General features: G+C 40.1%; 1 protein-coding gene across 8 annotated transcripts in view; it reads left to right on the top strand.

Moving 5' to 3' along the window:
- The window catches only part of LOC116034505 (glutamate receptor-interacting protein 2-like), a 379,804-nt gene that overhangs the window by 254,238 nt on the left and 98,076 nt on the right, over positions 1-27,490 (top strand). The window contains exon 1 of one of the 8 annotated variants that reach the window (XM_036002035.1): positions 18,358-18,477. The exons of the other annotated variants lie outside the window; for them this stretch is intronic. Coding sequence (XP_035857928.1) covers positions 18,423-18,477 — 55 coding nt within the window. The 5' untranslated portion in view covers positions 18,358-18,422. Of the gene's footprint in view, positions 1-18,357; positions 18,478-27,490 lie in introns of those variants that run through there. 8 annotated transcript variants of the gene reach the window in all.

The raw sequence follows: 27,490 nt of genomic DNA on the forward strand, positions 1-27,490 counted from the left end.
CTCCCATCACATCTTTCATTGTTTTTTCTCTATCCTTAAAGTAATGGCTCTCCCATTCTTCCCTCACACCTTTTCTCTTCCCCTCCATCACATTTTCTTAGGTGGGATACAGAAGTGATGATCCATCAACCTAATGACCCTGTATATTTAAGCAATAGCTTAGGACAGGCCGTGGTATGTTGTTCGAATTGGGTCAAACAACGCCCCTTAGCTGTGGTATAATCACAACATATCACGGACTGAAGTTAGCTATTGGTCTTAAAAAAATGGTCATCAAGTAGAGCAATATGAAAGTTATAGTCACATTCGATTTCTGTTAATACAAATAATCGTGTTCACAATAAAATAGGCCCTCCTCGGCTGCCTGCTCATTCCGAGACGGTTGCTAGGGAACTCAGCGCAGGAAATGTTAGCCTACACTAGCAGATAGCATAGCTTTATGCTAAAGAGTTCGTGTCAGATTCATTAAGCTTGCACAACAACACAAACTTACCGACCGGGGCAGCGGTAGACCGTCAACTCCTGCGTTCTGCAAGGTAAAATCACTGTTTTTGTCAGATGAGTCTGGTGTCTTTGAAGAAAGCAGAGATAACGGCATCAGGATCCTGTCAGAAAAGGCTGTCTCTGACGGCTAGGTAAAGCGGTGGAAAATATTCTAAATATAGCATACACTTAAAGCGATACTTTGCCGATTTAAAAGCAGCTCTTTGTCACGGCAGTGTGTGTGTGCGCAGATGAACGTCTTCCTTCCATGGCATCAGCTATCAGTTCGTTCAACTGTTTTTTTTTCAGACGCAGAGTGCAACTTATGCCGTCCTTACACCAAACGACTTTTCAAGCGATTCCACTGTCGCAGACTATTTTCCATAAAATAAAATATAAAAATAAAGGCAGACATCCGGGTACTGCCACCATTTATCTGCATGTACGGTAGAACAGAAAATCTGCAAACCTTCCCTCAGGTTACCAGCTAACACTAGTGGTAGCTAGCTAGCTTGGTTAACTTTTTCAAAACAAATCTGGTTGTAGTCTTGCAATTTGTGACCCCTGCAAGATCCCCAGTTTTTACAGATTAGGACAGTCTTTAACATTAAATGTGAGATGATTGTCTTTAGATGTGAGATGGTGTCAGACTGTCTAGTGTATGGTAGGCATTATTGTGCAAAGGAATTTAATCCCATAGCGGTTATATGTGGTTATTATATCACAGCTATAAACCAATCAGCATGCTTGATTTAAGTTTCCTGTTTTATACTCAAGTGGAAATCATAACTTCTCAAAGATACTATCCAATCTTCGTGGAAACATTTTGAGTATCTCTGTTGCCGTCTCCCCCCCCCCCTTATTTCCCTCATTATTTCCTCACCTACCTCTCTTGCATTTTTCTCTCCCTCTATCTCCACCCTTCCTCATGTTCCCCCTCTCTTCCTGTCTGCCTCTTTTCCTCCCCTCCGTCACTCCTCGCAGCAATGCAGATGTGCTTTCTTTGATTTTGTCACCAGAGATTAATTAGCACTTTATTAGGAGTCCTATTTATACCTCCAGCAGCGAGAGGGGAAAGAGAGAAGGATGAGGAGGGGAAGGAGGAGTGAGAGACTGATAGACTGAGGCAAAAATGGAGACGGGAGAAGACGGGGGTTAGAGGGAATGATGGAAAAAGAGAATAAGTGGGACAAAAGTGAAAGAGGTGGGGAAGGATGAGAAAATATGAGAAGCAAGCAGCATAGAAATAGAGGCTGCAAGGATAAAAGACAAGTGCAGGAATGGGAATAGTCAACAGAGATCAAGACAAAGGGATACAGAGAAGCGAGTGCAACAGGAAAGAGAATGATAGACAGGAAAAGGAGATGCAGGACGGCAAGAACAAGTCCTCCTCACTAAATGACTAAATAGGTCATTAGTCACACGTATGACTCAGGATGTGAACCCCAGTCTTAGGTGTCCCAGTCCGAAATGAAGTACTTATTACAGTAGAGAGAATGTTGCCAGAGAATATCCACGCAGTACGCATACATTCTTATAAAACCTATTTGGGAAATGATTTAGTAGTGGTATTGGTACGCAGTGGTGGAGGAAGTATTCAGATCCTTTACTTAAGTAAAAGTACTGATACCACACTGTACAAATACTCTGTACAAGTAAAAGTCCTGCATTGAAAATGTTACTTAATTAAAAGTATGTAAGTATCATCAGGAAAATGTACTTAAAGTATTAAAGGTAAAAGTACTCGATGCAGAAAAATCCTCACATTTTAGAAACTGGAAACGATCCAAACTGTTCTGTCAATCAACTACATGTTTCATCATCTAATCATTTCAGCTGGACTTGTAGGCCATTATATTGTTGGGTAGTTTAATTTACAATAAAACATTGTATTTAATAAACTTCATGTGTTTTATGTGCAAAAATCCTAATTTGTAAAGTAATTAGTAACTAAAGCTGCTTTTAAAAAGCTTTTTGTCATGAAAAATGACTCAAACCTATAAGTCGATTATCAAAATGGTTGGTGATAAATAGTTTACAAGTAGTCTATTAATTGATCATTCTTAGCAGCTCTAGAAATAATAATAATAATCACAGATTAAAAGCGGATTTAAGTAGGTGCGTTTTGAGTGTGGTTTTGAAAGAGAGGAGCGAAGGAGATTGTCAGAGGTGTTGGGGGAGAGAGTTCCAGAGCGAGGGGCCAGTGATGGAGAAAGTCCCCGAGATTTTCCCCCAAAGAGCAGCGACGAGGTAGTTTATCAGTGTTTTAAGCCCCCAACGTCTCCTTCCAGACAGTGCTGCCTGGAAGGCACTAGGATTAGGCAATGGTTATGGTTAAGGTTAGAGTTAGGTACCTTGAAGTCAAGTCGGTCGCAGCGCTGCCTGGAAGGAGACGTTGTGGGTTTAAAACACCATGGAGCGACGAGGTAGGAGTACGTTGGTGCAGGAGGTCAGTGAGGTAGGAGGAGGCGAGGTTGTAAAAGAAGAAGAGAGGGATGAAGAGAGACAGGGTGACGACTGCCAGAGGGATGATGGAGAGATGGAGAGAGCGAGGGGAGAAAGAATGAGAGTGATGAGGGATCTTAGACGGATGTTTAAAACAATATTCAGCCATGGAGCGAATTTACTGAACCCCACAATCGGAAAAAAATTAAATATGGATTATTGAAACCCAAAGTGGAAAATAAGCATACTCCTGTCAGATTTCAACCCCGCTGTGACTCTTAAAACTCGTTCTGCCTGCAAATCCCTGCAAAGCTTTAGGCTTTGAGACAAAACTGACAAACATGTAAAAAAAAAATATTATTAAAAAAAAGAAACCTTTAATTATTAATTTGTTGTTGAAGAAGATAGAAGTGCATCAGTACAAGTGGTACCATCCCGGAGGCAGAAAGGATGCGCTTCTTGTTTTGTTTTTTTGTGTTTCTCGGAACTATTGAAAGCAAGTATCATCTTCAGCAACGCTTCACACCAGCGTCACACAGGCTAAGAAATGACAACACCTCTCACAGTTTCATAGTGGTTAACAAAATAATACATCCTCCATTTCAGAGCAGCGTTCTCATCTTTTTGTCATAGAGAAAGTAGAGAAACATTTTTTTCTCGTCCATTTTTAATTTCGACAACAGTATACCCGTTGTTATGTCTTGTTAGCCAGTAAATGCAAAAAAAAAAGTTGTTGTCAACTCTGTTGCATAGCAACTGGAATGATGTAACTCTCTGTTGCTCACTTGCCTGCTGTTTGATAAGTGAACTCACAGATGCACCATGGCAGTGAAGGGCGGCGGAGCTCCCATTCAGAGCCAGCAGGAAGACAATAGCTGTTAAAAACCTGAGGTGCATCATTTCAGTGATGGAAGTAGTTTTCAGATCCTTTACTTAAGTAAAGGTACTAATGCCGCCCTGTTAAAATTCTCTAGTTGCGGAGAATTCTCTTTCTCCGCAACCATAAGCATAAATATGAGTTGTAATTGCTTCTTCAACATGCGACTTATGGGGGCGTTTTTTTTAGATAGGACAGTCTCTGTCATTTTTTGGACTAAAATATCCCTTCTATGCCACCATCATGTTGATACATTTGATTGAGCTGACTGTCGGCTCTTGAGGCTTACTGTGGCTCAGGAGGTAGAGCAGGTCGCCCTAAGGTTGGAGATTCACCTGGCTCCTCCTCCAAATGTCGATGTGGCCTTGTGTAAGAAAGATTGGTGTATGAATGAGTGTGTGAATGGGTGAATGAGAGGCAAATTGTAAAGCGCCTTGTCAGGTAAGGTAGAAAGACACTGTAAATGCAGTCCATTTTACAATGTACTTGCCCACTTCAAAATGCTACCCATCTGTCAGGAACAAGCTGCAGTGGGGCCGTTAGTTTCAAGAGGGTGGCAGAGTTGTTGAGGACTGGCTTCAGGTTGCAGTCTACAGGAACAAACAACAGAAGCTGCATTTATTTCTTATGACTATCAGCAGCACTGTCTGTTTGGGGCAGCTGGCTCGAAGTACAGAGTCAGAATGAGCCAGTGGATGATAAGAGTACAGATAATGAAAACAGAGCAAAGAAAGACACATTCACACAAAGATAAATCATGAAAAGTGGAATATGGAAGGTAAGGTTAGAGGAGAGGTTAACAGAGAGGTTGGAAGAGGCAAAGCAGCCTTCAGGACATGAGAAAGAGAGGGAACAAGCAAGAGGGCAAGAGGGAGGAGAAACAAAATAAGGCCGGGATGAGAGAGAGGGAGAGAGAGAAATTGAGGGAGTAATAACGGGTTGTGTTGCATATTGGGTAAAGAACGAAGGCAGTGACAAGTGCCAGTGTGTTTGGTGCCATTAGGCAGATAAGGGCTCTGACTGACACTTTGAAGAAGCCCTTTCAGAAACCTTTTCAGAAACCATTGCTTGGCCTTTTCTCAGCTCCCTCAGTCAGCTGCCAGTGACAACAATGAGCCCACAGAAAGAAAGGAAAAAAACAACAACAAATAAAAACGAAGAGAGAGACAGAGGCTTCACACTTTTGGTATGCTGGCCTCATTATGTCAAGGCCGGGTTACACGAGAGTAAAAGGGGGAAGATAAGAGACGGTGGGGGGAGTAATATTTAGAAAGAGAATTAAAAAAAAGAGAGTGACGGAAGGAATGAGAGGGCTTGAAGAACAGAAAGAATTCTACTTGTGTGTTATGTGGGTAAGACAATACAGTATATTATTTAGAAAAGCATTTCAGTGGAAGTCTCCAAACCCACCTTCAGTTTCACAGTGGCTTAAAGATATAGTAGATGTAGTTTTTCTTGAAACTTGAGGAAATTAAGTACACGATAAAAGGAAATACTGACAAGTTATTTAATAGATGGCAGACTTTTTCTATCATATTTCGCAGACTTGCAAGTCTTATCAGACTAAGTTCTGTTATATTTTTTATGTGTGCATATGATTACAACTAAGCCAGTGTGGGGTGGGTGGATTTTGTTTTTATTTTGTATTTTTTCTTTGCCTTCTGTGTAAAATGTCTTTTGTTTTTGTGTGTCTTTTCTCTGTTTAAAATCTAAACTGTACAAAATGTCAATTTCAAAACATGATTCTGTTTCCAAGAAAAAAGCATTTTATGGTTAAAACCATCTCTCTGGCCAGAAGAAAAGTCTCTTTGTTCAAATGTCTAAAACGACTGGATACATACTACAGATAATAACTGTTAGGGCTGGGTATTAATCACAAGTTTTTGCTAGTGAATTTGATACCGGTTCCTGAACAAATTCTATAAAATCTATTTAACAAAAAGAAATTACATAAGGCTTAGGTATTGAAATTTGGTATTGAATGAAGAGTAATTTCTTGATACTCGATACTAAGGAGGCAATTTGGTTGGTGCGCAAAAAGGTATTAAAGTTTGGTACCCAGCCCTAGTTGTCTAAGAAGCAAAGGCAGGAGTAGCGTGATATTTTTATAGTGCCATAAAACCAAAATGTCCGACATTTTAACCATGGAACACAACCCTGCTTTGTTTTATACTGTAGGTGGCCATGGCAAGTGAAGTGTGTTGTTGTTTTGTTTGCAGGACTTGTTGCATGAAGCTGAATACTGTCATCTGCATACAAGGACATGTCTGAAGTTAAAAGGGAATAGTGTTTTAGTTCTCACAAACTCAAAAGATACGATAGACATGAAATAGGATCCAGGAAGTCCAGTTTGGTAAATACATCCATGAGTTTAAAGGCTTATCAGATTATCAGCTTAAAACACTGAGCACTGGTTTATAATAATAATGTTGTTACTATTATTACATTTTTAGTCATGATTGTGATTAACCCGACCTTACACCAAACAACTTTATGAGTGATTCTACTGTCGCAGACTTATTTACAATATCAGAATGAAATCCTGAGAGTCTTGCTAGAGTTGGGGCCCGTCCTCTGAATCATTTGGTGTAAGGTGGTCATAAAAATCAGTCCGAGTCAGTGTTTTTCCCATTTTGACGTTCCAACAAAATCAAATGTGTTCAATATTGCTGTAAGTTTTAAGTCTTGGTAGTTAAGTGAAATCAGGTGAACAGTGTCAACAGCCAATGGGTGGGCTCCTTCCAGCACCCAAAAGGAAATTCTGCAAACTTTCCTTCATGTTACCAGCTAACGCTAGCGATAGCTGTAGTCTTGAAAAAAAAAAAAAAAAAGATAGTCTGTAGATGTGAGATGGTGTCAGACTTTAGTTTTTTAAAGTCTTTTTCTAGTGTATGGTAGGCATTAGACTGTAGAAATATGCTGCTCTCAGATTCTGACTAAAGTTTGTCTGGAAAGCTCCCTTTTAATATAGTGGTTTGTTTGTTGATTATGTTTATTATGTAATGCAGCTAATGCTTTTTGCAATTTGCACTTTGTGAGGCATAAATAAAGAAGTTTGCCTGTAACCACAAGAACAGAAGTCACATTAAAGATGACAATCAGCTTTGGTGGTAAACTGGACATAAAAGATGCTACAGATTAGTACCCGAACAAGAAACAGTGAAAAAAACCTGCTCTTTCTGTGTGTAACCCAAATTTAGCAGCCTGGATCCAGCAAAAAGGAAAGCAAGAGAAAAAAGGCAATATAAAAGAGGAAGAGCAGAGAGAGAAATGAGAGAGTGAATTATAAGAAGACTGACAGGTAGCGTAGCTGGCACGGCAGAAAGCTGTGATTCCACCGAGGAAGAGCGGAAAGCAGATTTGGGGTTAATTTGCATTTCAAACTCGCCCGACTTCCAGCCTGCGATGCCAGAAACCTGCTGATTTGCACTCTACTCCTCTCCTCTCCTCTGCCTCGTCTCGCTCTTTCTCATTTCATCTCTATATTTCCATTTTTCTCTATTTTCCTGATTTATTGCATTTTTTTCCCCTACTGTGTATTTTCTATCTCTCTTGCAGATTGGTTTAGTCTTTCAGAATGTTTCATTATCTCCATGGGCCCAATTTTAATGATCTAAGCGCACGGCGTGAAGCGCCTGATGCAGGTGCGTTTAGGGCGCGTATGAATCCACTTTTGCTAGTTTAACGGTGGAAAAAAGGGTCCGTGCACCAGGCGCATGGTTCAAAAGGGTTGTACTTAGTGTCTTAATTAATCATAGGTGTGTTTTGGGTGTAACATGAAATAAACCAATCAGGAGTGTCATCTCCCATTCCCTTTAAAAGCCAGGCGCGTTTGTACCTTGGCACATTGCTATTATGATGGCGCATTTGCTAAGCAGGAAGGAGAGATTTTCAGGAGAAGAAACTGATCTGCTCGTGCGTGAAGTGACAGCGTGCGAGCAGATCATAACATAATACTATTTCACATTATAATATTTTTATTTTAAATCTTCTGCATGTTTGTGTGCTGCTGCGCCTCCCTGTGTGTGTGTAACAAGCATAGTGTGCATGCGCTGTGCATGAGCCTAGACACATTTTACTGATGCGCTGTTAAAATAACAATGAAATGCTGCGCTATTGACTTTAGACCAGGTTTTTGTTGGTCAGTGGTGCAATCACTTCCTGCTGCCTCAAGATAGCAATACGCCAAGAATGCACCTGAACACACCTCCCTGTAAGACCAGCACGCCCATGGGCGCACAGATGGGCGCAGCTGCATTTGCTATTTAAACGACGTGGGCGCTGGACGGGAAATTGACAACTGCGTCGATCTTTGCGCTGCGCCGGGTGCAAGATAGAGCCCCATATGTCATCCTCTCTGTCTCTCTCCTCCAATGTTCTTTATATATATACTAGGGCTGTCAAACGATTCATTTTTTTTAATCGCTGAATTTTTATAGTTAATCGCGATTAATCGCATATTTTATCACATGATTAAAATTCTATTATTTTGCATTTCAGAACAGTTTTTAAGTACATATTAACCAGTGTATCTTGATTGGGAATCAAATGAATGCAAAGAAAGTTACTTTATGAACTTGATTTTAAGATTTGTAATTATTTATTTACTGTAAACAAAAGAAAAATGTGTGAATCTGTCATTATTGCACAATTCCTCCAAGTACCTAACTAAAAAACTAAAAATCCCTATCCTTATCATATCCTGTCAATATAGTGTTTAGTAACTCCTAAATAATGTTGATTACTCACTGACGTCCAGTGATCACCGGTTAATGAGACAGCGTTTGCAGCACTTTGCAGCTGTTCCAGTGTGGCTGCTTTCTCCGTGTCATACAGGCTGTGTATGGTGAAACTACTGTCCCCCTCGACGGCAACGAGACAGGTCTGAACATTCCAACCGTAGTACGTCTTTAAGACCCGAGTCCTCTACGATGCTGACAGGTCTGCAGTTAGTTGCCACCCGTTTCGCAAGAGCTGTAGTAATTTTTTGGGATTTGGTTTCATCCACAGGTCGGCAAGTAGCATGCCGGTCAATGCTACAATTAACTGACAACATAACTTATATGAGTTACAGTTCTCAAGGACGCACGCACACACGGACGCGACAGCACAGTCTCTTTTTCCTTTCTCTCAACTTTTCCGCCGTGTGTCGCGCGTACCCGCTCGCGGTGTGAACTGTACTACTCTTCTATAATACTATTCTTAGCTCCATAGGTGGTAGCTCAAGCTTGACGTGCTTCGGTGATATCTTAATTCGGCTTTACACAATGTGCATATGGCTTTCGACTTGTCTACGAGCCGTCCGGGAGTTTTGGAAAATAAAAAGCGCCATTCAGGATTTCATTGCTGCTGTCTTTCTCCATCATGCCTGCAGCCTGCAGCAGCAGGATGTGATACGAGGAAGTGGCAGCTTGATGATAAGTAACGGTGCTGCAAAGGGTCAAAATAGTAGCCTGTTAGGCACGACGCAAAGCCAAGTGAAGTGTAAAATAAATTAATAAATGCCGGCATGCGATTAATGCGATAAAAAAAAATGAATCGCATCATGTCGGCCCTTAATCGCATCACGATTAACGCGTTAACGCTGACAGCCCTAATACATAAATATATATATATATATATATATATATATATTTTTTTTTTTTTTTTTTTTTTTTTTTCATTCCCTCTCTATTTTGCCTACAGCTTTGTCTTTGTCTAAGGGCAGGATAACCTTAAATCTGCAGTATATCATGACCAACTGTACCAATTAATGTATGATAAATGTGATTATGAGTATTGTATAAGTATCGGGGAATGTTTTATAATTTGATTAATTTTAATTGTTTGTGCTGATTACACTGTCACATTTCCGTTCCCTTCTTTTTCTCCCATATACTCAGATGTATTTTCTGGTTTTCTTTCCTTCACCTCACTCTTTCATCCAATCGATCCCCCTCTCTGACTTTCTCTCTCTCTCATCCGATCTTTTATTTTACTCATTTTTCCTTTTCTTTCTTTTGTGTTGCCAGCAGACACTTTTTAACTTTCCATCTGTCCTCATTTGTGTCCTGCAGTGCAGATTGCTATTAGAATGAGAGAATGAAGATGCACAGCAGGGGGAGATATAGACTCAGAGAGAGAGAAACAGAGGGAAGTAAAGTAAGTGAAGAAAAGGTAGAGCAGGGAAGTGAAGACAGAGCGGCAGAGAGATTTATGAGAGGAATTAATGCTGCGGTACTGTACATTATGCTGAATTTAGCATGTAAACAATTACAGCAAGATTACGTTATTATTGTTTATTTATTTTTCTCCACAGTCTGTTTTTGATTGAAAAGGTCATTTATGTTTGATTTTTCTTCTGTGTGTTCTTTACCCCGATTATTTGGGTATGCATTTACAATATTTGTAGTTTGAATATTTTTGAAAGACTCAAGTTGTTTGCACACCCTATAGGGCTGTAATCAATCTACAATTTTGATTACATACATAGATTTCTGCTAGAAATATTACATTTCACCGATTGTGTTGAGTATCATCTGCGTATATTTGTATACATTTGTATTCCATTTCCCTCGCCGTATCCTACTTATACTAAATTTACACACAAATGTTTTTTAAGTTTCATCTAATTTAACTTTTAATTTAATTTCATTCAAACCATGAGGAGCTTCTGTCCGAGAATGGCTGCTGCTCTCTGACTGACAGAGAGAAAATTAGTGCATGTGTGCAGATTAGATAGCTTGTGTGTGTGTGTGTGTGTGTGTGTGTGTGTGTGTGTACAGTCTGTCCCTGTCTAGACACCTAAACATCTGTGCAGAAGTCTTCTTAACCAGGTGCCTGCTGTTTGTGCATGTATGAATGTGTATGAAGTGGCCGTTCTATGTGTAAAAAGTGCACGTGTGTGTACACGTCCGAATGTGGGTGTCTTATGTTATGCGTGTCTGTGTGCATGTGTTTCATGCACCTAGCCACAGGAGGCCATCATTTGCCACTTCAAAGTACTTACCCATAATCCTCGGAGTGTGGATTCATTTGCACTTGAAACCAACAGAACGAGGGAGAGAGAGAGAAGGAGGGACAAGGAGAGCAAGAAAGAGAGGAAAGGAGACAGCGATAAGATTACAAAAACTCTGACCATGTGCAACATAAAATGTGATCTCAGATATCTGTGTGTGTGTGTGTGTGTGTGTGTGTGTCTGGAGGAGCAAGCCGACATGACTCATTTTCCTGACTGCTTATTTTGCCTCTGCTCCTTCCACCTCTGCCTCATTCTCTTTTCGTTCCCTCTCTCCATCTTTTCTTTTGCTCTTTCGGAGCCTTAAAGAAAGCTCTCACAGGGATGCCCAAATACACACTCAGTCTACACACTCAGTCATGCAGTCCACGGATGCAAGCACACTCAAAAACACTTGGCCGACCCACTAATGCACATGTACTGTATGTGCACACTCACACATCCCACTTAATCACACGCAGGCACATAGATTCATACATAAAACACTCATTGAGATGGTAGCTGGGATGCACACACACACACACACACACACACACACACACACACACACACACACACACACACACACACACACATTCACTCCCACACACAAACGAATGCACAAACTAATCTCTCTCAGCACACAGGCTTTAAGAGTTTTTTTTTTCTGTCTCAATAGACCAGCAGTGACTTTCCATCCACCTCTGACAACTTTACTTTCTGTCTGTGTGTGTGTGTGTGTGTGTGTGTGTGTGTGTGTGTGTGTGTGTGTGTGTGTGTGTGTAAGCACGTCAGATATGCATGTATTTACTATATGTGTGTGTGATGTGAATCTGTGTTTAGTTTCATGATTTTAGACAGTGGGAGACATAAAGAACCTAAAGCAGCTACCTTACTGAGCAGAGACAAAGAGATGGAGAGAGTAAGAGACGGAAAAGAAAAGAAATACAAGGAGGAGGAGATTGCTGGAGGAGAAAAAAATGGTATGAAGGAGAGAAGGTTTGTTTGTTAACAATGATGCAGCCAGAACAATAAGTTCCTGTGTGCAGTGAATTTTGTATATATGTATACAGTACATGCATTTATATATTGTTGGTGTGGGGCAAAAGCCTTGTATGTCCAAAACCGTTGTTTTTTAGGAAATTGAAAAAACTGCTTATTTAAAAACATTTTATTGATCTATTTTTCTCAGACAAAGTCAGACAAAACCACCTCGTCACTGTTCAAATGTTCGTAAAACCCACAGACAGACATAAAGAGTGCAAACCAAAAGCATTGATTTATGGAGACAAATTAAAATGAGGAAATATGGAGATTAAAGGTTTCTGCCTGGCAGCGACGATATGATAGATCTCCATTCATGCGTGCAGATTAGATTATTAGATTATCTTGTGTGTGTGTGTGTGTGTGTGTGTGTGTGTTAAAGAGATTACCATTCTGTCTTTGTTCTCTCTATTGCTTCCTTCCAGTAGTTGCTCTCTGTTCAGTGGAAAACAGACATTGAGTTCTTCTTGGCTCACTTTCAATTTTATTTGTACATTTTGGTTCTCCTTCAGCATTTTTAATTGTGTCTCTGTGCGTTTGTCCTGAGTTTGGCTCCAGTCCAGGACTTTTATTTTTTGTCATTTTCCTCCTTGAACTCTTTAATAAAGGAAATATTGCCAAAAAGTCCTCTTCAAAACAGTGACTCACACCAATTTTGAAACCCGTGAGAGCCTCTGAGCACTTGTCCAGCCAAACAACAACTAGTCCAAGAAAAGAACAAAATTGGGTTTGTTATCTCTGTGACTTCAGGCTTGCCTGAAAGCCTGTGCACAGCAAAACTTCACTGTGCAGTTTCATATGATTTTCTTTAGCATACAAACACAGAAATAGTTGGAACCCAATATATATTTTTGGTTGCCATTTGTTTAGAAGTCTTTGGCAGATCATATTAGACTTTACTTTTCAGCTGTAGGCGTGGTGGTTTTCTGCCAGAGTCTACAACTGTTACCCTGGTGTATTATTTACTGTATGGTCGATATCAAAAGTGCATCTTCTGATTGTTTCCTTGAATATTTGGGCCAAAGATTTTACACAAACAGAACATAACAACTAATGTCTTTGAAAATGAAACACAAAATGAAAAAGCTCATCTGTGATTTGTCATGTTTCTTTGAGACTAACATACTCAGTGTTGGCTTATGTGACAAGATATTCATCACAGAGTAGTTATGACTTCAAAATAATTAAAAACGACTGAGAGATGAGAGAGTTAATCTTGTATTTTTTGTGTAGTTGATGCATCAAATGTGGCAGATAATAGTGTTTTTTTTCTCTCTAAACACACTGATGTATTTCCAGCAGCTTGATTCTCCAATTGTTCATTGGGTCTTTCTCACTTCCCTTAAATGGCCTCCCCGGCTCCTCCTCTTTTCTCCTTCCTCGCGTCTTAGTCAGTCCCACCGAGGAATGAGACGTCCTTTTCTCTGTGCATCAGACAAGCAACAGACAAATTTGTCTGCTGTATGGGCGGAGTAAGCAACGGCTTTCAGCTGCACGGCTTCCAGGAAGGCTGCTTTCATACATCCTCGCTCATAGCTCATCAGAGATCAATCCTCAATCCTAGCTCCTCGGGGCAGGAATAAGACCTTTGAGACGACCTTCACGGAGGTTGGCCAGAACAACTTCCGGTTTAGCCGAGGACCGAGGAACGAGGAGCTATCAAATAAGGGACATGAGAAGCAACCAATGTGTAGATTTGTCCAACCCTCACATACATCACAGGCACCTGTTTCCTTCCAAAATACGCTTAAAACCTCTGAAAAGATACACATTTGCTGCTGCTTTACACACATGGATGTAAGGTTGTAGCCAATTGTATTTAAAAATGTATACTGTATCATTGTATCGTCTCAGACATACCAGGAAAAACATTCTGAGGAACAATCACCTTCTAGCGTTTAAAATAAAGTTGCTGTTGTTCAGTTTGAGATGCAGCATGGACTATAATTAGTTCTTTTATGAGCCAATGAACTAAAGATGAAGAAAAACGTTGCATGTATTTTTAGTTATTAGCCTCAGATCTTGATATCCTCCTTCACTGTGTACTGTCTGCGAGAAGCCATGACAAGAAGCAGCTTCTCTGTTTTCTGTGTTTTTCGACTCACATCTCCTGGCACTGATAGCTGGATGAAAGTTTTGGCATCACAGCAGATGGAGGTTGTTTACGTAGGCTATTGACATGTATTTCTACCTGACACATTTGACATTAAAGCATGCCTTACAGTATTTTCACATTATGAAAATTGGACTGCACACTTAAAGGTCCCATATTATGCTCATTTTTAATTTCATGCTCGTATTTTGGGTTTTTACATGCTTTAATGTTAAAAAAAAAGTTTTTTTCTTTCACACTGTCTGAATATACCTGTATTCACCCTTAGTCTGAAATGATCAGTTTTAGCGCCTGTCTCTTTAAGGCCCAATCAACAAAAAAAACACAGTCTGCTCTAATTGGTCAGCGCTTACCGGTCTTCAGCATCTGTGCTCTCAGAGTCTCTGCACTGTCATTGCAGCCGGGGTGTGACTGTAATGGCACTTTCTACCTATGTATATAGTATAGTTGTGACATCACAACGTACAGAGGTCCTGACGTTTAAAGGCACAGTTTCTGAATACGGGCTATGTGCATTTCTCGGCGGATTGAACGTTATGATACTTTTGCAGTTTTTATGTAAAAAAAAGTGGAAAAACTGTTTGCACGCTTTGTGTGAGTTGCTGGCAGCAAGTAATTTGTAGCTAGACGAGACTGAGCAATGTGACTCAGAACCTCTGCTGATGTAAAGATGTGGGGTTGAGCTGTTTGGGATGAATCTAGGTCAGGCAGCGCGGGGCAAGCAACCTTGATGATGTACTGACCATGAGGGAGAGAGAGAGAGAGAGTAATAACTAGGGTTATTCATGTCTCTGCCCAGCAGACAGATTAGACTGTGTGTGTGTGTGTGTGTGTGTGTGTGTGTGTGTGTGTGTGTGAGAGGGTTTGTGTAAGCACGTCAGATATGCATATATTTACTATATGTGTGTGTGTGTGTGTGTGTGTGATGTGAATCTGTTTAGTTTGATGATCTTGACAGTGGGCGACATAAAGAACCTAAAGCAGCTACCTTACTGAGCAGAGACAAAGGGATGGAGAGAGTAAGAGATGGAAAAGAAAATAAATACAAGGAGGATGAGATTGCTGGAGGAGAAAAAAAAAAGAGAGTGAGCGAGGATTTTAGAAGTGGAGAGTGAGAAACTGTTGGTATGAAGGAGACAAGGCTTGTTTGTTACCAATGATGCAGCCAGAACAATAAGTTCCTGTGTGCAGTGAATTTTGTATATATGTATACAGTACATGCATTTATATATTGTTGGTGTGGGGCAAAAGCCTTGTATGTCCAAAACCGTTGTTTTTCAGGAAATTGAAAAAAATGCTAATTTAAAAACATTTTATTGATCTATTTTTCTCAGACAAAGTCAGACAAAACCACCTCGTCACTGTTCAAATGTTCGTAAAACCCACAGACAGACATAAAGAGTGCAAACCAAAAGCATTGATTTATGGAGACAAATTAAAATGAGGAAATATGGAGATTAAAGGTTTCTGCCTGGCAGCGACGAAATGATAGATCTCCATTAATCTTTTAACTGCTATTGAGGAATAAAATATCTCTGTGTGGCAACTAAAGCACAATTCACATTGTTATGGTTCTGTTTATGTAACTCAAAGGATTTGGTTAAGATTTGGGAAAGATTGTGGTCTTGGATAAGATTTAACACTTAAGACACTTAACCTCATTTTTACTAGCCTAAACCTCATTTTTACTAGCCTAAACTAGTCTTCTCTGAATTAAAGAAATGCCTTATCCTGGAAATGAAAGTGGCACGTCATAAATTAAATCAAATATATATTTTGGTGGCTTGTATTGTAAGGTATTTAGTCAATGGAGCGTGTGATGTGTTTGAAGCTGCTGTGGATAAAAGTGTGAACAAAATGTATATTCAAATGTGGAGAGAAGCTGGAGGAGGAGGAGTGGGATGTCTTGAACCAGTCTATCCTCTCTCTCTCTCCCTCTCTCTCTCTCTCTCTCTCTCTCTCTCTTGCTCTCTATCTAATCTCCACACACTCTTTTCATATCTTTACACACAATATATCTTACTCTGATGCTTTCAACATACTTCTTTTGTGTCCTCTCTCTCTCAATCTATCTCTGTCTCCAGCTTATACCTCTTACCCTCATCTCTCTCTCCCTTTCTTTAAACACATTTAAATAAATACATTTCTAGGGTTAGGTATCATTTGGGTTTTTTCTGATACTGGTGCTAAGCAGTATTGGTTCAGGCACTGTGCCTTAACCGTTTACCAGTAAATTGCCGTTAAACGACAAAAACAACCACCAGATGGGAAAAGGGTATTCTACAATAACCTTGAATGCACCACAAGGCTTAGGCTACCAGTTTCAAGTCTGTGTTGTTTTTCCAACAACGGCAGACTATTATGTCCCTATGATGGAATCCTCTACAGTGAAATACAGTCACACTTTACACCGTTTAACGTTAGCTGTCAGCAAATTAACCGCGTTTAATCCAGCTATTAGCTAACCATAGGCTAATGTTACCTGCTGCTAAGTGTAGTGTTAACTAGCGTCATGTGAAGTGATGCTTCTGTTGTCTGTAACGTCCATTTCGGAGCATCAGAGAGAAGCGCAGGCATTACCGGGTTTCAGTTCCCAACCCTATACAGTTCTCTATTGGCATGACCTTTCTGTAATTGTGTAGTCTTTGTTACTGAATTGGTGAACAATTTTTTTACAATAATACTTTTGGTCTTGTTTATGGAATGTCATCGTTTTCACAAAAATTTAAAATTTTAAACTTTCAAAGCAATCTGCTGCCTTCAACCTTTTGGCAGAGCGTTTAGTTCGCTGCCTAGCTGTCCACCATGGATTTATCAACTCTTAATGGACAGGACAATGTCAAGATGGGCAATGATATAGAAAACTTCCTGACAGGATGTTGGATGAACCAATGAGCTTGCTTGACACACATGTTTGCACTGTGCATTGTTGATTTGGGAGGTGTTGTGAATAACTGTAGGTTACTTATAGCACCCTTCTCTGCATAGGTTTGCATAGATATTAATGTGTATCCGTCAGGCCCCCAGGAAGTGTGCCAGGCATTGAAGCAAATTAAGCAGCGGCCAGTTGGAACTCCTGGGCTGCCACGTGATGCCCTCTGGCCCAAAGACACGTCTGTAAATCAGTAGATAGATTTTTTGGGCGTCACAACCCCCGTGAAATGACTTGTTTCTCTATCAGAATTTAATCGATTGGGTCCGATTTGGGAAGTCTAGAACAGCTGCACGATTAAATCATTTAATCCCCATTAAAGTTAGTGCAGCGCTAAAGCGGAAGTAGCCGGCTTGGCCAGTTGAGGTATAGTGCGTCTGTTCTATGGGCCGCACAGTGAGAAAGTAGCACCTATCATCCACGTAATTTCTGGCTCCCTGATGGCTTCATGCGCCACTGAGCAACTCTCATAGGAATGAACGGGGGTCTGTCTCATATGCTGTATCCAACTCTTAATATACATCCATGGTATTCCTTCAGTAGCATGCTTTGCTTCCCAACACTGTGGACATATTGGGAATAGTGTAGTCCCGCTTTGCGAGACTACACTATTCCACACAACACGGAATAGTGTACACTATTCCACACAACATTCCGGGATGGGAGAAAAACGTGCTCTGGTTTATTGGCATTTCTTTAAACCAATCACAATCGTCTTGGGCGGCGCCGCACGGAGCAACAGTGCGTCTGCAAAATAGCCCTGGGAAGGAACTTGTTTTGATGGAACATGTTTATGTTCAAAAGTTGTCTAAGTCGTTCAACAGAAAACTCAGATTGGACAGATAGTCTAGCTAGCTGTCTGGATTTACCCTGCAGAGATCTGAGGAGCAGTTAACCATAGTCCTCATACATCCATGGGAGTTTAGCATGCCAACACAAAGAAAGCGAAGGTAACGGACATCTGGCCGAAATGAGGGACATCCGGCGGATCTTCTGGCGGCACCTGAACAATCCCGGATACGAAACGTTATATCGATATAGACCGGCAATAGGGAGACAAACAGGTACAGAGGTGTAAAACAGTGCTGCCATTTTAGTGTTTGAAATAAACATGGATAACTTGGCCCTAAGAACTCTCTTTCTCTGCTTTCAAAAATAAACACACGTTCTCTCTCTCTCGTCCGTATCCTTTTATTTCTTTGCCTGTCACTTTCCACACTCTACACTCTTGGCATCACTTCCTTTTCCTTTCTTTTTTTTTGCTTCTCCCCTCACACACTCTTACACACTTTCTCTCTCCTAAGCTCATCCTACCCTCTCTCTCTCTCTCTCTCTCTCTCTCTCTCTCTCTCTCTCTCTCTCTCTCTCTCGGGGGTTGAGCGGTCGTAACGTAAGCGCCAGTCATCTCTTATCATCAGCCACTGTGTTCCCTGAGCACTCGGCAGTCCACATCTCTCCCTGTGTCTCCTCGTCCCTCTGTCTTCTTCTTCTCTCTGAGTGTCACTGCTCTCTCTTTCTCCTCTGTGGATGTTACTCTGATAAGGAAAGCTTGATGTCTGCAGTCATGTTTTGCGGTCTGAAGAGGGATGTTGGGGCAAACACTGTTGGTGAGTGCGGAACCCTTGAGGGGAAATTCCTTCACTGATTAGATTTTATATTGATTCATTTATTGCTGTTAAGCTCCCACTGTAGTGGTGATTCTGAACTACACTTCCCAGAAATCACCTGTCATTCAAAACATTGCATGCAGGTCCAATGGCATAGATGTGCTGCTGATGAAGATTAGGTTCAGTAGGTGCTGTTCCTTTGTTCGTTCAGCTTCTGTTTTGTATTTGTTCATTATGTCTTTTACTTTTCCTTTTTTTTTTCAGAAATGTCAGTGGATTTCCAAAATAGCATTTCTTTATACCAGTAGAGGTTCTTTCTTGGAAAAGATTTGGATTTATGCTTCTGTAGTATGTGTTAAATCGGTCTTACTGTGGGTGGAAAACTGCGGGATGCTTGTTAATAGCGGAAGTAATCATACTGACGTTCTTACATCTGCTGTGATTGAGAGTAACATTTGTGGGAAGTTCTTAGCTAGGGATCATAAAGGGTGGTGTTACTAAAAAGGAGGACATTTCTTAATCGTGATGCTGTTATCTTTCTTTATACCAGCATCAGAAACATGTTGGAGAAAACCCAAGCAGCCAATCACACTTTTTGTGGTTTTTACGCACATAGCCTTCTTAGTTACGTGTTTTACAATGACACACTCCTAATGCACAAGTACAACATGAATCCAGCTTTAAGAGACAACAGGCAATACCGATTCAGTGTAGGTTAAAACAAAAATGTCTTTGCATGTCTACACAGAGAGGGAGTTATGGGTAAAATGGGGTTGCAGTGCACATGCACAACTCCCAAATCTCAAACGACTTCTCAAGTGATTCCACCAGTTTTACCAGCGGATAAACGCGGACCTCCGTGTACTCCTGTCATTCATCTGCATGTATGGCAGAACAGAAAACTAACCACCTAACGCTATTGTTAGCTAGCTAGCTTGGTTACATTTTTCAAAACTAATATACAGTAGTTGTTGTCTTGCAATGTGCGACCCTGCACGATCCCCAGTTTTTACATATTAGTCTTAGATGTTAGATATGAGATGATTGTGTTTAGATGTGAGACGGTGTCAGACTTTAGTCTTTTCAAAGTCTGTTCAGAGTCTTCTAGTGTATTGTAGGCATTAGTTGAGTCAAGAGGTAGAAAGGGATTTGTGTTATTTATTCATAAACGTCATACTCAAAACCCATCCAGGTAAAGAAAAGAAAACAGCCATGTAAACTCCTCCTAACGAGTGCATGTTCACTTACATGCAGCTCGGATGTTTCCACCTTAAAGGGGACATATCATGAATAAGTCCCTTTTTCAGTGCTAGAGTACATACATTTGGGTCTTTGGAGTGCCAACCAACCCACAAACTGTGAAATCATACAACCCAGTCAGATTGTTTTGGGCTGCCTAGATCCAAAAACATGGGATTCAACAAGTCATTCAGATTTTGGCTCCCCTTCCCCTTAGGATATACCACAGAGGGTAAATACAGGAATATTCGGACGAGTTTTTTGAACATTAAAGCATGTGAACATGTTCGAGTAGAAACCCGAAATGCAAGTTTGAACCTAAACACGAGCATGATACGTCTCCTTTAAGCTATTTGCACCCGAGATGCCTTGTGGTTGTTGTGTGATGTTTCTTTTCAGGGTAAAATCACCTACAATTCCGTGGGGTTGAAGAGTTCAAATGCAAAGGAAATTCATGATGTACATTGCGTTTTCATTTCGGTTGATCTGTTTGGATTGCTGCATGGCAAGACTTTAGTTTGGTTCCTGTTGAACTTCCATATGTGAAATGCCTCCAGTTACTGCCTCCACTGCTTATGCATTAAAATAAAGAAGAACACTTTATTCCACTTCACATTATATTTATTTTAGTATTCGTAGTACTGAAGTTTACATGAGCTCAATCTTCCATTAACATACTAGGCAATGCTAAGTGCTTTAGCTGTAATAATGATTTACTTGTTTTATTGTGTATTTGATTTAAAATATCTTTGTTTTTTCAGCTGACTTTCCAAAAAAATGCTTTATTTCTTTGTTGCAATGTTCTTCCATTGCACATTTTTATACTTTTTATACAATTGAAATGAATAGCTAACAGATATTAGCTTCAAAAGAGGGTATTGGGATTAGGATGCGGGACGAGTTCTTCATTGTAAATCTTGGGCAAGATTGAGATATTTTCTTTTGCAGATTCTATCTTTGGGGTAGATCCTATTCCATTTGTGTATGTGATTTCTGATTGTGAAGGTTGATTTTTCCATGTCTAAAGTTTGTTCTATTATTGATAGCCATGCATTTAGTTTAGTATTTGGCTTTTTCCACATGCATCACACGCAATATGTTAAAAAGATGCATGTCCACTGATTGTATCTTTCCTAGTATAAAATATGGTTTAGGATTTTCTCAAACTCTTCCCAGAGGTTTAAAAGACCCTAAAGGCTGACTTTCCAAAACCTGAAAAAAAATGTTCCAGCTGTGTTTGCATGAACAAAGCTCATTCCCACTGGTCAATGTCGTCTTGAACTATTCTGCTCACCTCGATGGTCCAGACTCCAAACCAGCAAATACAAAAGCAGCACACAGCTGGTTTTAATCTTGTCCTTTATAACTTACTGTACTAGTAGAGTAATAGTAGAGTAAGAGAGATGCACCAGGGGTATTAATAATGTGAGCGCCATCCTATTTCATGCACCAATGAGCATAGTGGGAGCTATATTCTCTTCAATGGCCTCAGAGACTATCTAAGCCGATAGCTGTGCTGGAAATGTGCTAAAAACTCAGGAAGATGCTTTTCTTTCTTGGAGTTTTATGGCGATATAGACACTATAGAGGTCTCATATTTCACTGCATGCTTTGTTAAACTACTGCTGCACTTTGTCTACATCCTCAAGAGGGATTCATTGGAAAAGTCAAGCAGTTAGAAGAAAAGGTTTGGAGAACAGCAGGTCAACTTGTCTTCCAAAAAGTTAAAAAGCCTTTATTTATATATCATATTGAAATTGTAGTACATTAAACATTAAAGATAGAGCTGGGTAGCAACCCACGTGCTGCTATGCGTAAAATAAATAATAGAGGCTTATGATACGTTGATAAAGGCTTTTGAACTTTTGTGTTCTGGTCCAAAGAGCACATTCATGATTGGTTTGAACTTCTGTTATTTCTTCGATTTTTTTGTGTATTTCAATGCCTTAAATTCTTCCTTGCTTTTGGGCAGTGTGGCGGTGCCTGTTTGTTACTGCGTGTGTTGTCTGCATTGTTTCTGGGACTGATTTAATCTTTTTTATCAGTGTTGAAGGAATGAGTGCATAAAATGGAGGATAAATGGAGAAAAAATGAATGATGAGGGGTGTATCACCGCCTTTGTTTTCTGCCAATTGTGCAAGTTGATTCACTCCGTTTGCTGAGCATTACTGAGCTGACCGACTGAGAATTTAATGGTGGCTGTTGTGAGTGTGTTGGATATTATCATCAGATCATTTTCTTTCATTTTCTCTGCCGTTCCTGACAAACTGCCTTTGGCTCAGCATGTTGTACCCATAATCCTCCAGGAGGGCGTCTGTTCTGTGGTGGAGAGCGTGACGGCGGTGCAGGCAAACAGCACACAAAGATGAGAACTCATTGAACATATATTCTGTACATGCCCACACTGGTAACATGGTATAGCTGTAGATTGCAACTAAATATTTCATATACTATAACCAGTGGTGGAAGAAGTATTCAGATCCTTTACTTAAAGGAACACGCCGACTTATTGGGACTTTAGCTTATTCACTGTATCCCCCAGAGTTAGATAAGTCCATACATACGTAACTCTGTCTGACGCACCCACCGCTAGCCTCGCTTAGCACAGATCCTGGAAGTAACCAGCTCCATCCAGCCTACTGCTCCCAATAAGTGACAAAATAACGCCAACGTTTTCCTATTTACATGTTGTGATTTGTATAGTCACAGCGTGTACAAATAACAAGGTCACATGAGACACAGCCATCTTCTAACCGTATACATACTGGGAACTATGGGCCTCATTCACCAACCGTTCATACAAAAAAATGTGTTCTTAAACCCCACTTACGCACTTTTTACGAAGATTCTGACATTCACTAATGTTTTCTTATCTTGGATTTGTTCTTAGCTAAGAACAAAATCTACGAACACTCAAGAGCACTCTTACGCACATTTGAGTGATGACAATTTGCTCCAAATAATTGGTTACTGCATTTTATTTAATTCTACAGTTGTTTACAATGATATTATTGTACTGTAATGTATTTCTGATCATTTATTGAAAAAAAAATAATAGTATGCAAAGAAACACTAACACTGCAATTTACATCAGCAATTAAACTGATTAAATCCTGCGTTATTTGGTGATTGATCGCGCTATTTATAGGGCCAAAATGCAGTGGTGGAATGTAACAAAGTACAAATTCTTTGTTGCTGTACTTAAGTAGCCTACATTTTTCACGTATCTTCGTTACATTTTGCAGCAATTATCTATACTTTCTCCTCCACTACATTTCTGCAACGTTCCGTTACATTTTCTGATCAGTTTTTCCCCCTACCAAAACGTCTTCCTGACTGTCACACGTTTGTCTCACCAGTGAAGTTTGGTTACCATAGATATGGGGCACCGCCGATCCTTCAGCTTCCAAACCGGCTCCGGTGCTCCAGAGCTCGGGTGCAGCTATGGTAATACAGCCTCCGGTAAAAGTGAAAATGAAAATGCTTGTTTTTTATTATTCCCATTTTTAAATCATAGTTGCCATCTATTTCTCTCCACAGCGTTGTTTACTCTTCCGCCAGGCGTAAGACGTGTTCATATCTTATTTATTTGGCTAGACCTCTTCACATCTCCTCCCTATGTTCGCTGCTTCACACACTTTATTTGCTTATTTGCATGGTTAAAGAAAATAAAACTGTCTTAAAATACATCCATGAATAAAACCAATCGCATTCTGATTCTAACAAAATATTTCCGTTTTATGCTGGTTAGGATAGGAACTTTTTTTTTTGTGGTAGTGGACATCTTCTACTTTTACTAAAGTAAATATGTCTCTGGTTATTTGTACTTTTACTTAAGTACTAAGATTCAGTACTTCCTCCACCACTGCAATGTACAAGTCATCTGCGACGCCGACAATCATCTCTTGAACGCAGTCTCCCGCTTCCCAGGAGGTGCACAGGAAGTGTCATGTCCTTAGATGGGAATTTGCGGGGCGTTTCCTTATGCTAATTAGGAACAACTGGCACACGCTTTCAATTACGAAGACGTGGGATTCAACAATCCTAAGAACACAGGTGCGAACAATTCTGTTGTTTAAGAACACGTCATGAATCCGACGTAGACTTTTCTTAAGGACTTTCTTAAGAACATATTTAAGAGAAAACTTAGGAAGATATTGGTGAATGAGGCCCTATATTCTCAGAAGGCATACAGGGTATGTATGGACTTATCTAACTCTGGGGGATACGGTGAATAAGCTAAAGTCCCAATAACTTGGCGTGTTCCTTTAAGTAAAGTAAAAATACTCTGTTACAAGTAAAAGTCCATTGAAAATGTTACGTAAAGCTATAGTGCGCAGTTTCTGTCGCCCCTATGAGGAATTCTAAGTAATGACAAAATTGTTAGTGCGTCCACATGATACAAGCCTTCCCTGACCGCGCACCGCCCCCACGCCCCCTTCACACAGTTGCCAGTAGCCAAGGAGGACACGGAGGATTAAAAAAACATGATGGACTCTTCAGAAGAGGTCATTATCTTCACTCGAGTTTCTGCGCCTAGAAAGTCACCGGATGACACAATCTTCTGAACATAGTCATACTGAGAAATACAGAGAGAGTTGTGAGCTGATAGTCTTAATTAGCTTTGTAGCAACTCATTTGGCGATGGCTTGAATGTAACAGACGTTCATTAATATCAAAAAGTTACGCACTAAAGCTTTAAGTAAAAGTATGTAAGTATCATCAGGTAAATGTACTAGTATTAGAAGTAAAAGTACTCAATGCAGAAAAATCCTCATATTTTAAAAACTAGAAACGATCCAAACAGTTCTGTCAATCAACTAAGTGTTTAATCAGCTAAACATTTCAGCTGGACTAGAGTACTACAGTAGGCTGTTATATTGTTGGGTAGTTTAATTTATAATAAAACATTGTATTTTAAATTACATGTGTTTTGTGTGCAAAAATCTTAATTTGTAAAGTAACTAGTAACGAAAGCTGTCAGATGAATGTAGTGGAGTAAAAAGTACAATATTTCTCTCTGAAATGTAGCGGAGTAGAAGAAGAAAGTGGCATGAAAAGACAAGACTCAAATAAAGTACAAGTACCTCAAATATGCACTTCAGTACAGTACTTGAGTAAATGTACTTAGGTACATTCCACCACTGATTATAATGAAAGTGACGTGTAGTGAGAAACACAAATTTCTCTGTGTCTTTCAGTTCCTCCCTCTGTCATTTACATGTCGAGGCATTTAGATAACGCTCTTACTCCAAGCGGCTTACAAGCAGCGCGCAGGTACATCATATCATGGCAGAGCACAGGCCTACGGCAGCTGACGGGGACCAAACCATCTGACTTATTAATTATGGGACTGTCTCTCTCACCACAAAACCCACTTATTTCTCATTTTCATCTCTTCATCTGTCTGCTTTGGCCGGCACTCCGATGAACATGTCAGCAGCGTTAACGTGGCATCCAAGTGTTGGAAGAATGAAACTTTATCTTCAAAGGAATTTTTGATGTGTGTATTTTTTCTGCACACCACCTGCCAAGCCTCCTCATGCCTGCTTCTCTTCAGCTGTGAGACCTTTCCTTTAAAAAAAAAAAATAATAATAAAAAACAGCTTCCCTTTTGTTTGTCATGTTTTTAGGAAGGTTTGCCTGCCATTGCCAAGGGTTTTAGTGACATATCATGTGTCTACAGTAGTTGAAAAGCAGTTTTTTTAAGGCTTTTGGTTTTGTTGTGCTTTTACAGCAAACTGAGCTAAAGCTTTAATTAGAGTTTGTGGTGATTGTGAATAGCAGAACCAGGACGTCATCTCCATGACTCACACATTACCCTAACCGGCCATAGAACTGGCTTTTGTAGCTCGTTGAGGTGTCAATGTTTACTGTATGTGTATGTATGTACATTTGTGAAGTCCTGTACAGACAAAAAACTAATTTCCCCAGTGGACAATAAAGACTATGTCTATCTATCTATCTATCTATCTATCTATCTATCTATCTATCTATCTATCTATCTCTGTCTGTCTGTCTGACCGACTGTCTCTCTGTCTGTCTGTCAGTCTGTCTGTCTGTCTGTCAACAGACACAGTGTACAAGTACATTGGTCAGCTAAATGTGACACTATAATGTAACAATGTCATTGTGTTTAACCTAACATGTTGGAAAATAAAAAGGCTCACAAAACCATCCCTTTCTACTAAGTGGGATCAAAACAGAGTAATACAAAAAATAAATTCAACCAAACAATAACCAAAGGGTGAGAGACACTGTGTGCGACACAGGGCTTATGCTCCAGCAGGAGTGTCCTGGCCGCTGCAGTCTTGTTGCGTGCGCTACCAGTGGTCAGTGTGCTGTGCTGACTTCATGTCCAATGTCCCGCTGTCTGGCTAATTGCAGAAAGTGCTCGCTGCACCCGTCGGCATCTTCAACAGTTAAAGCATGCGACCGAAGTTCCCACTGTGGGTCAAACTAATGTGCTGTGACCCCGAGGTGATAACTGAGAGAAGTACGGTAGTCTCATGTGAGTGCAGCGATCCTGCATCGCTTCCTGATTTCCCAAACTATGGAGCGGCAGGTGCGTTAATCGCGTATCTAATATTCAGTGATGGGAATAACGGCGTTATAAATAACGGCGTTACTAACGGCGTTACTTTTTTTACGTAACGAGTAATCTAATTGATTACTCTTCCCATCTTAATAACGCTGTTACCGTTACTGCCAAAAAATGCGGCGCGTTACTATATTTGAAGCTGTTTTTTTCATCAGACCAACTAGATCTCTGAGTCTGAGCCGAAAGGCAAATTCTTTTTTTACTGTTCTTCCTTAGTTAGTGGGCAGTGCACGACGCAAGCGCATAAATGCTGACGATTAGCTGAGGTTGAGTAAAATGTCATGGTTAGCCAATCAAAGGTAGAGTTGGGCGGGTGTTCGAAAGCACGCATAGTCGGACACACAGCGAACAACACAAGCGAGTCAGTCAACGAGAGAGAGAGACAGGTATGGCGTTATGAAATCAAGGAGAGGGTTAACTTTTCCTGCTACAGATTTTCCACCGTGGTCAGAAAGAACAGGGGAGACACTTTGTTTCTCTTACTATATGACTCTAGAGTCTGTACTTGCTCGAAAGCTAATCGCCGTCACTCTCTCACTTCTTCCTCGCTCTATCACCTACTCCACACACACACACACACACTTGTGTGTGGTGTGTGCTCGACGCACACACCAGCGCACAAGTATAAAGATCAGGCCACTTACGTTATTTGCACTACAGAGTGTATATATTTGTTATTTATTTTTGGTATAGTGCTTAACAAGCATAATTTAATTTTGCCCAGTTGTGGCCTGTTGAGATATTGTGTTATTTGTAACGATCCACTATATAAACATAATATCTATTGGATTGAGAGGCTAGTCTCACTTTGTCCCACAGCAACATTAAAATAGTTTAGATTTGTGTACATTGTTTCTGTTAATAATCTATTGTATTAAGTGTCCATTTCATTATAATATTCAGATTTATCATAAATAATTGAACATGCACATGTATTTTAAGTTTAAAGAGGGGTGGAGGTGGGGTCACATTTGAGCATTTAAAAATTTACTTGAAAGTAATGCAATAGTTACTTTCTTAAGTAACTAGTTACTTTCATAATTTGTAACTGAATAACTAATTTAGTTACTTTTTGGAAGAAGTAACTAAATTAGTTATTCAGTTACAAATTATTACTTTTTAAAAGTAACTTGCCCAACACTGCTAATATTTAGTTGCCGCTAAAAGGGCTTT

Source organism: Sander lucioperca, chromosome 6, assembly GCF_008315115.2.
Source record: "Sander lucioperca isolate FBNREF2018 chromosome 6, SLUC_FBN_1.2, whole genome shotgun sequence".
Taxonomy (NCBI): Eukaryota; Metazoa; Chordata; class Actinopteri; order Perciformes; family Percidae; genus Sander; species Sander lucioperca.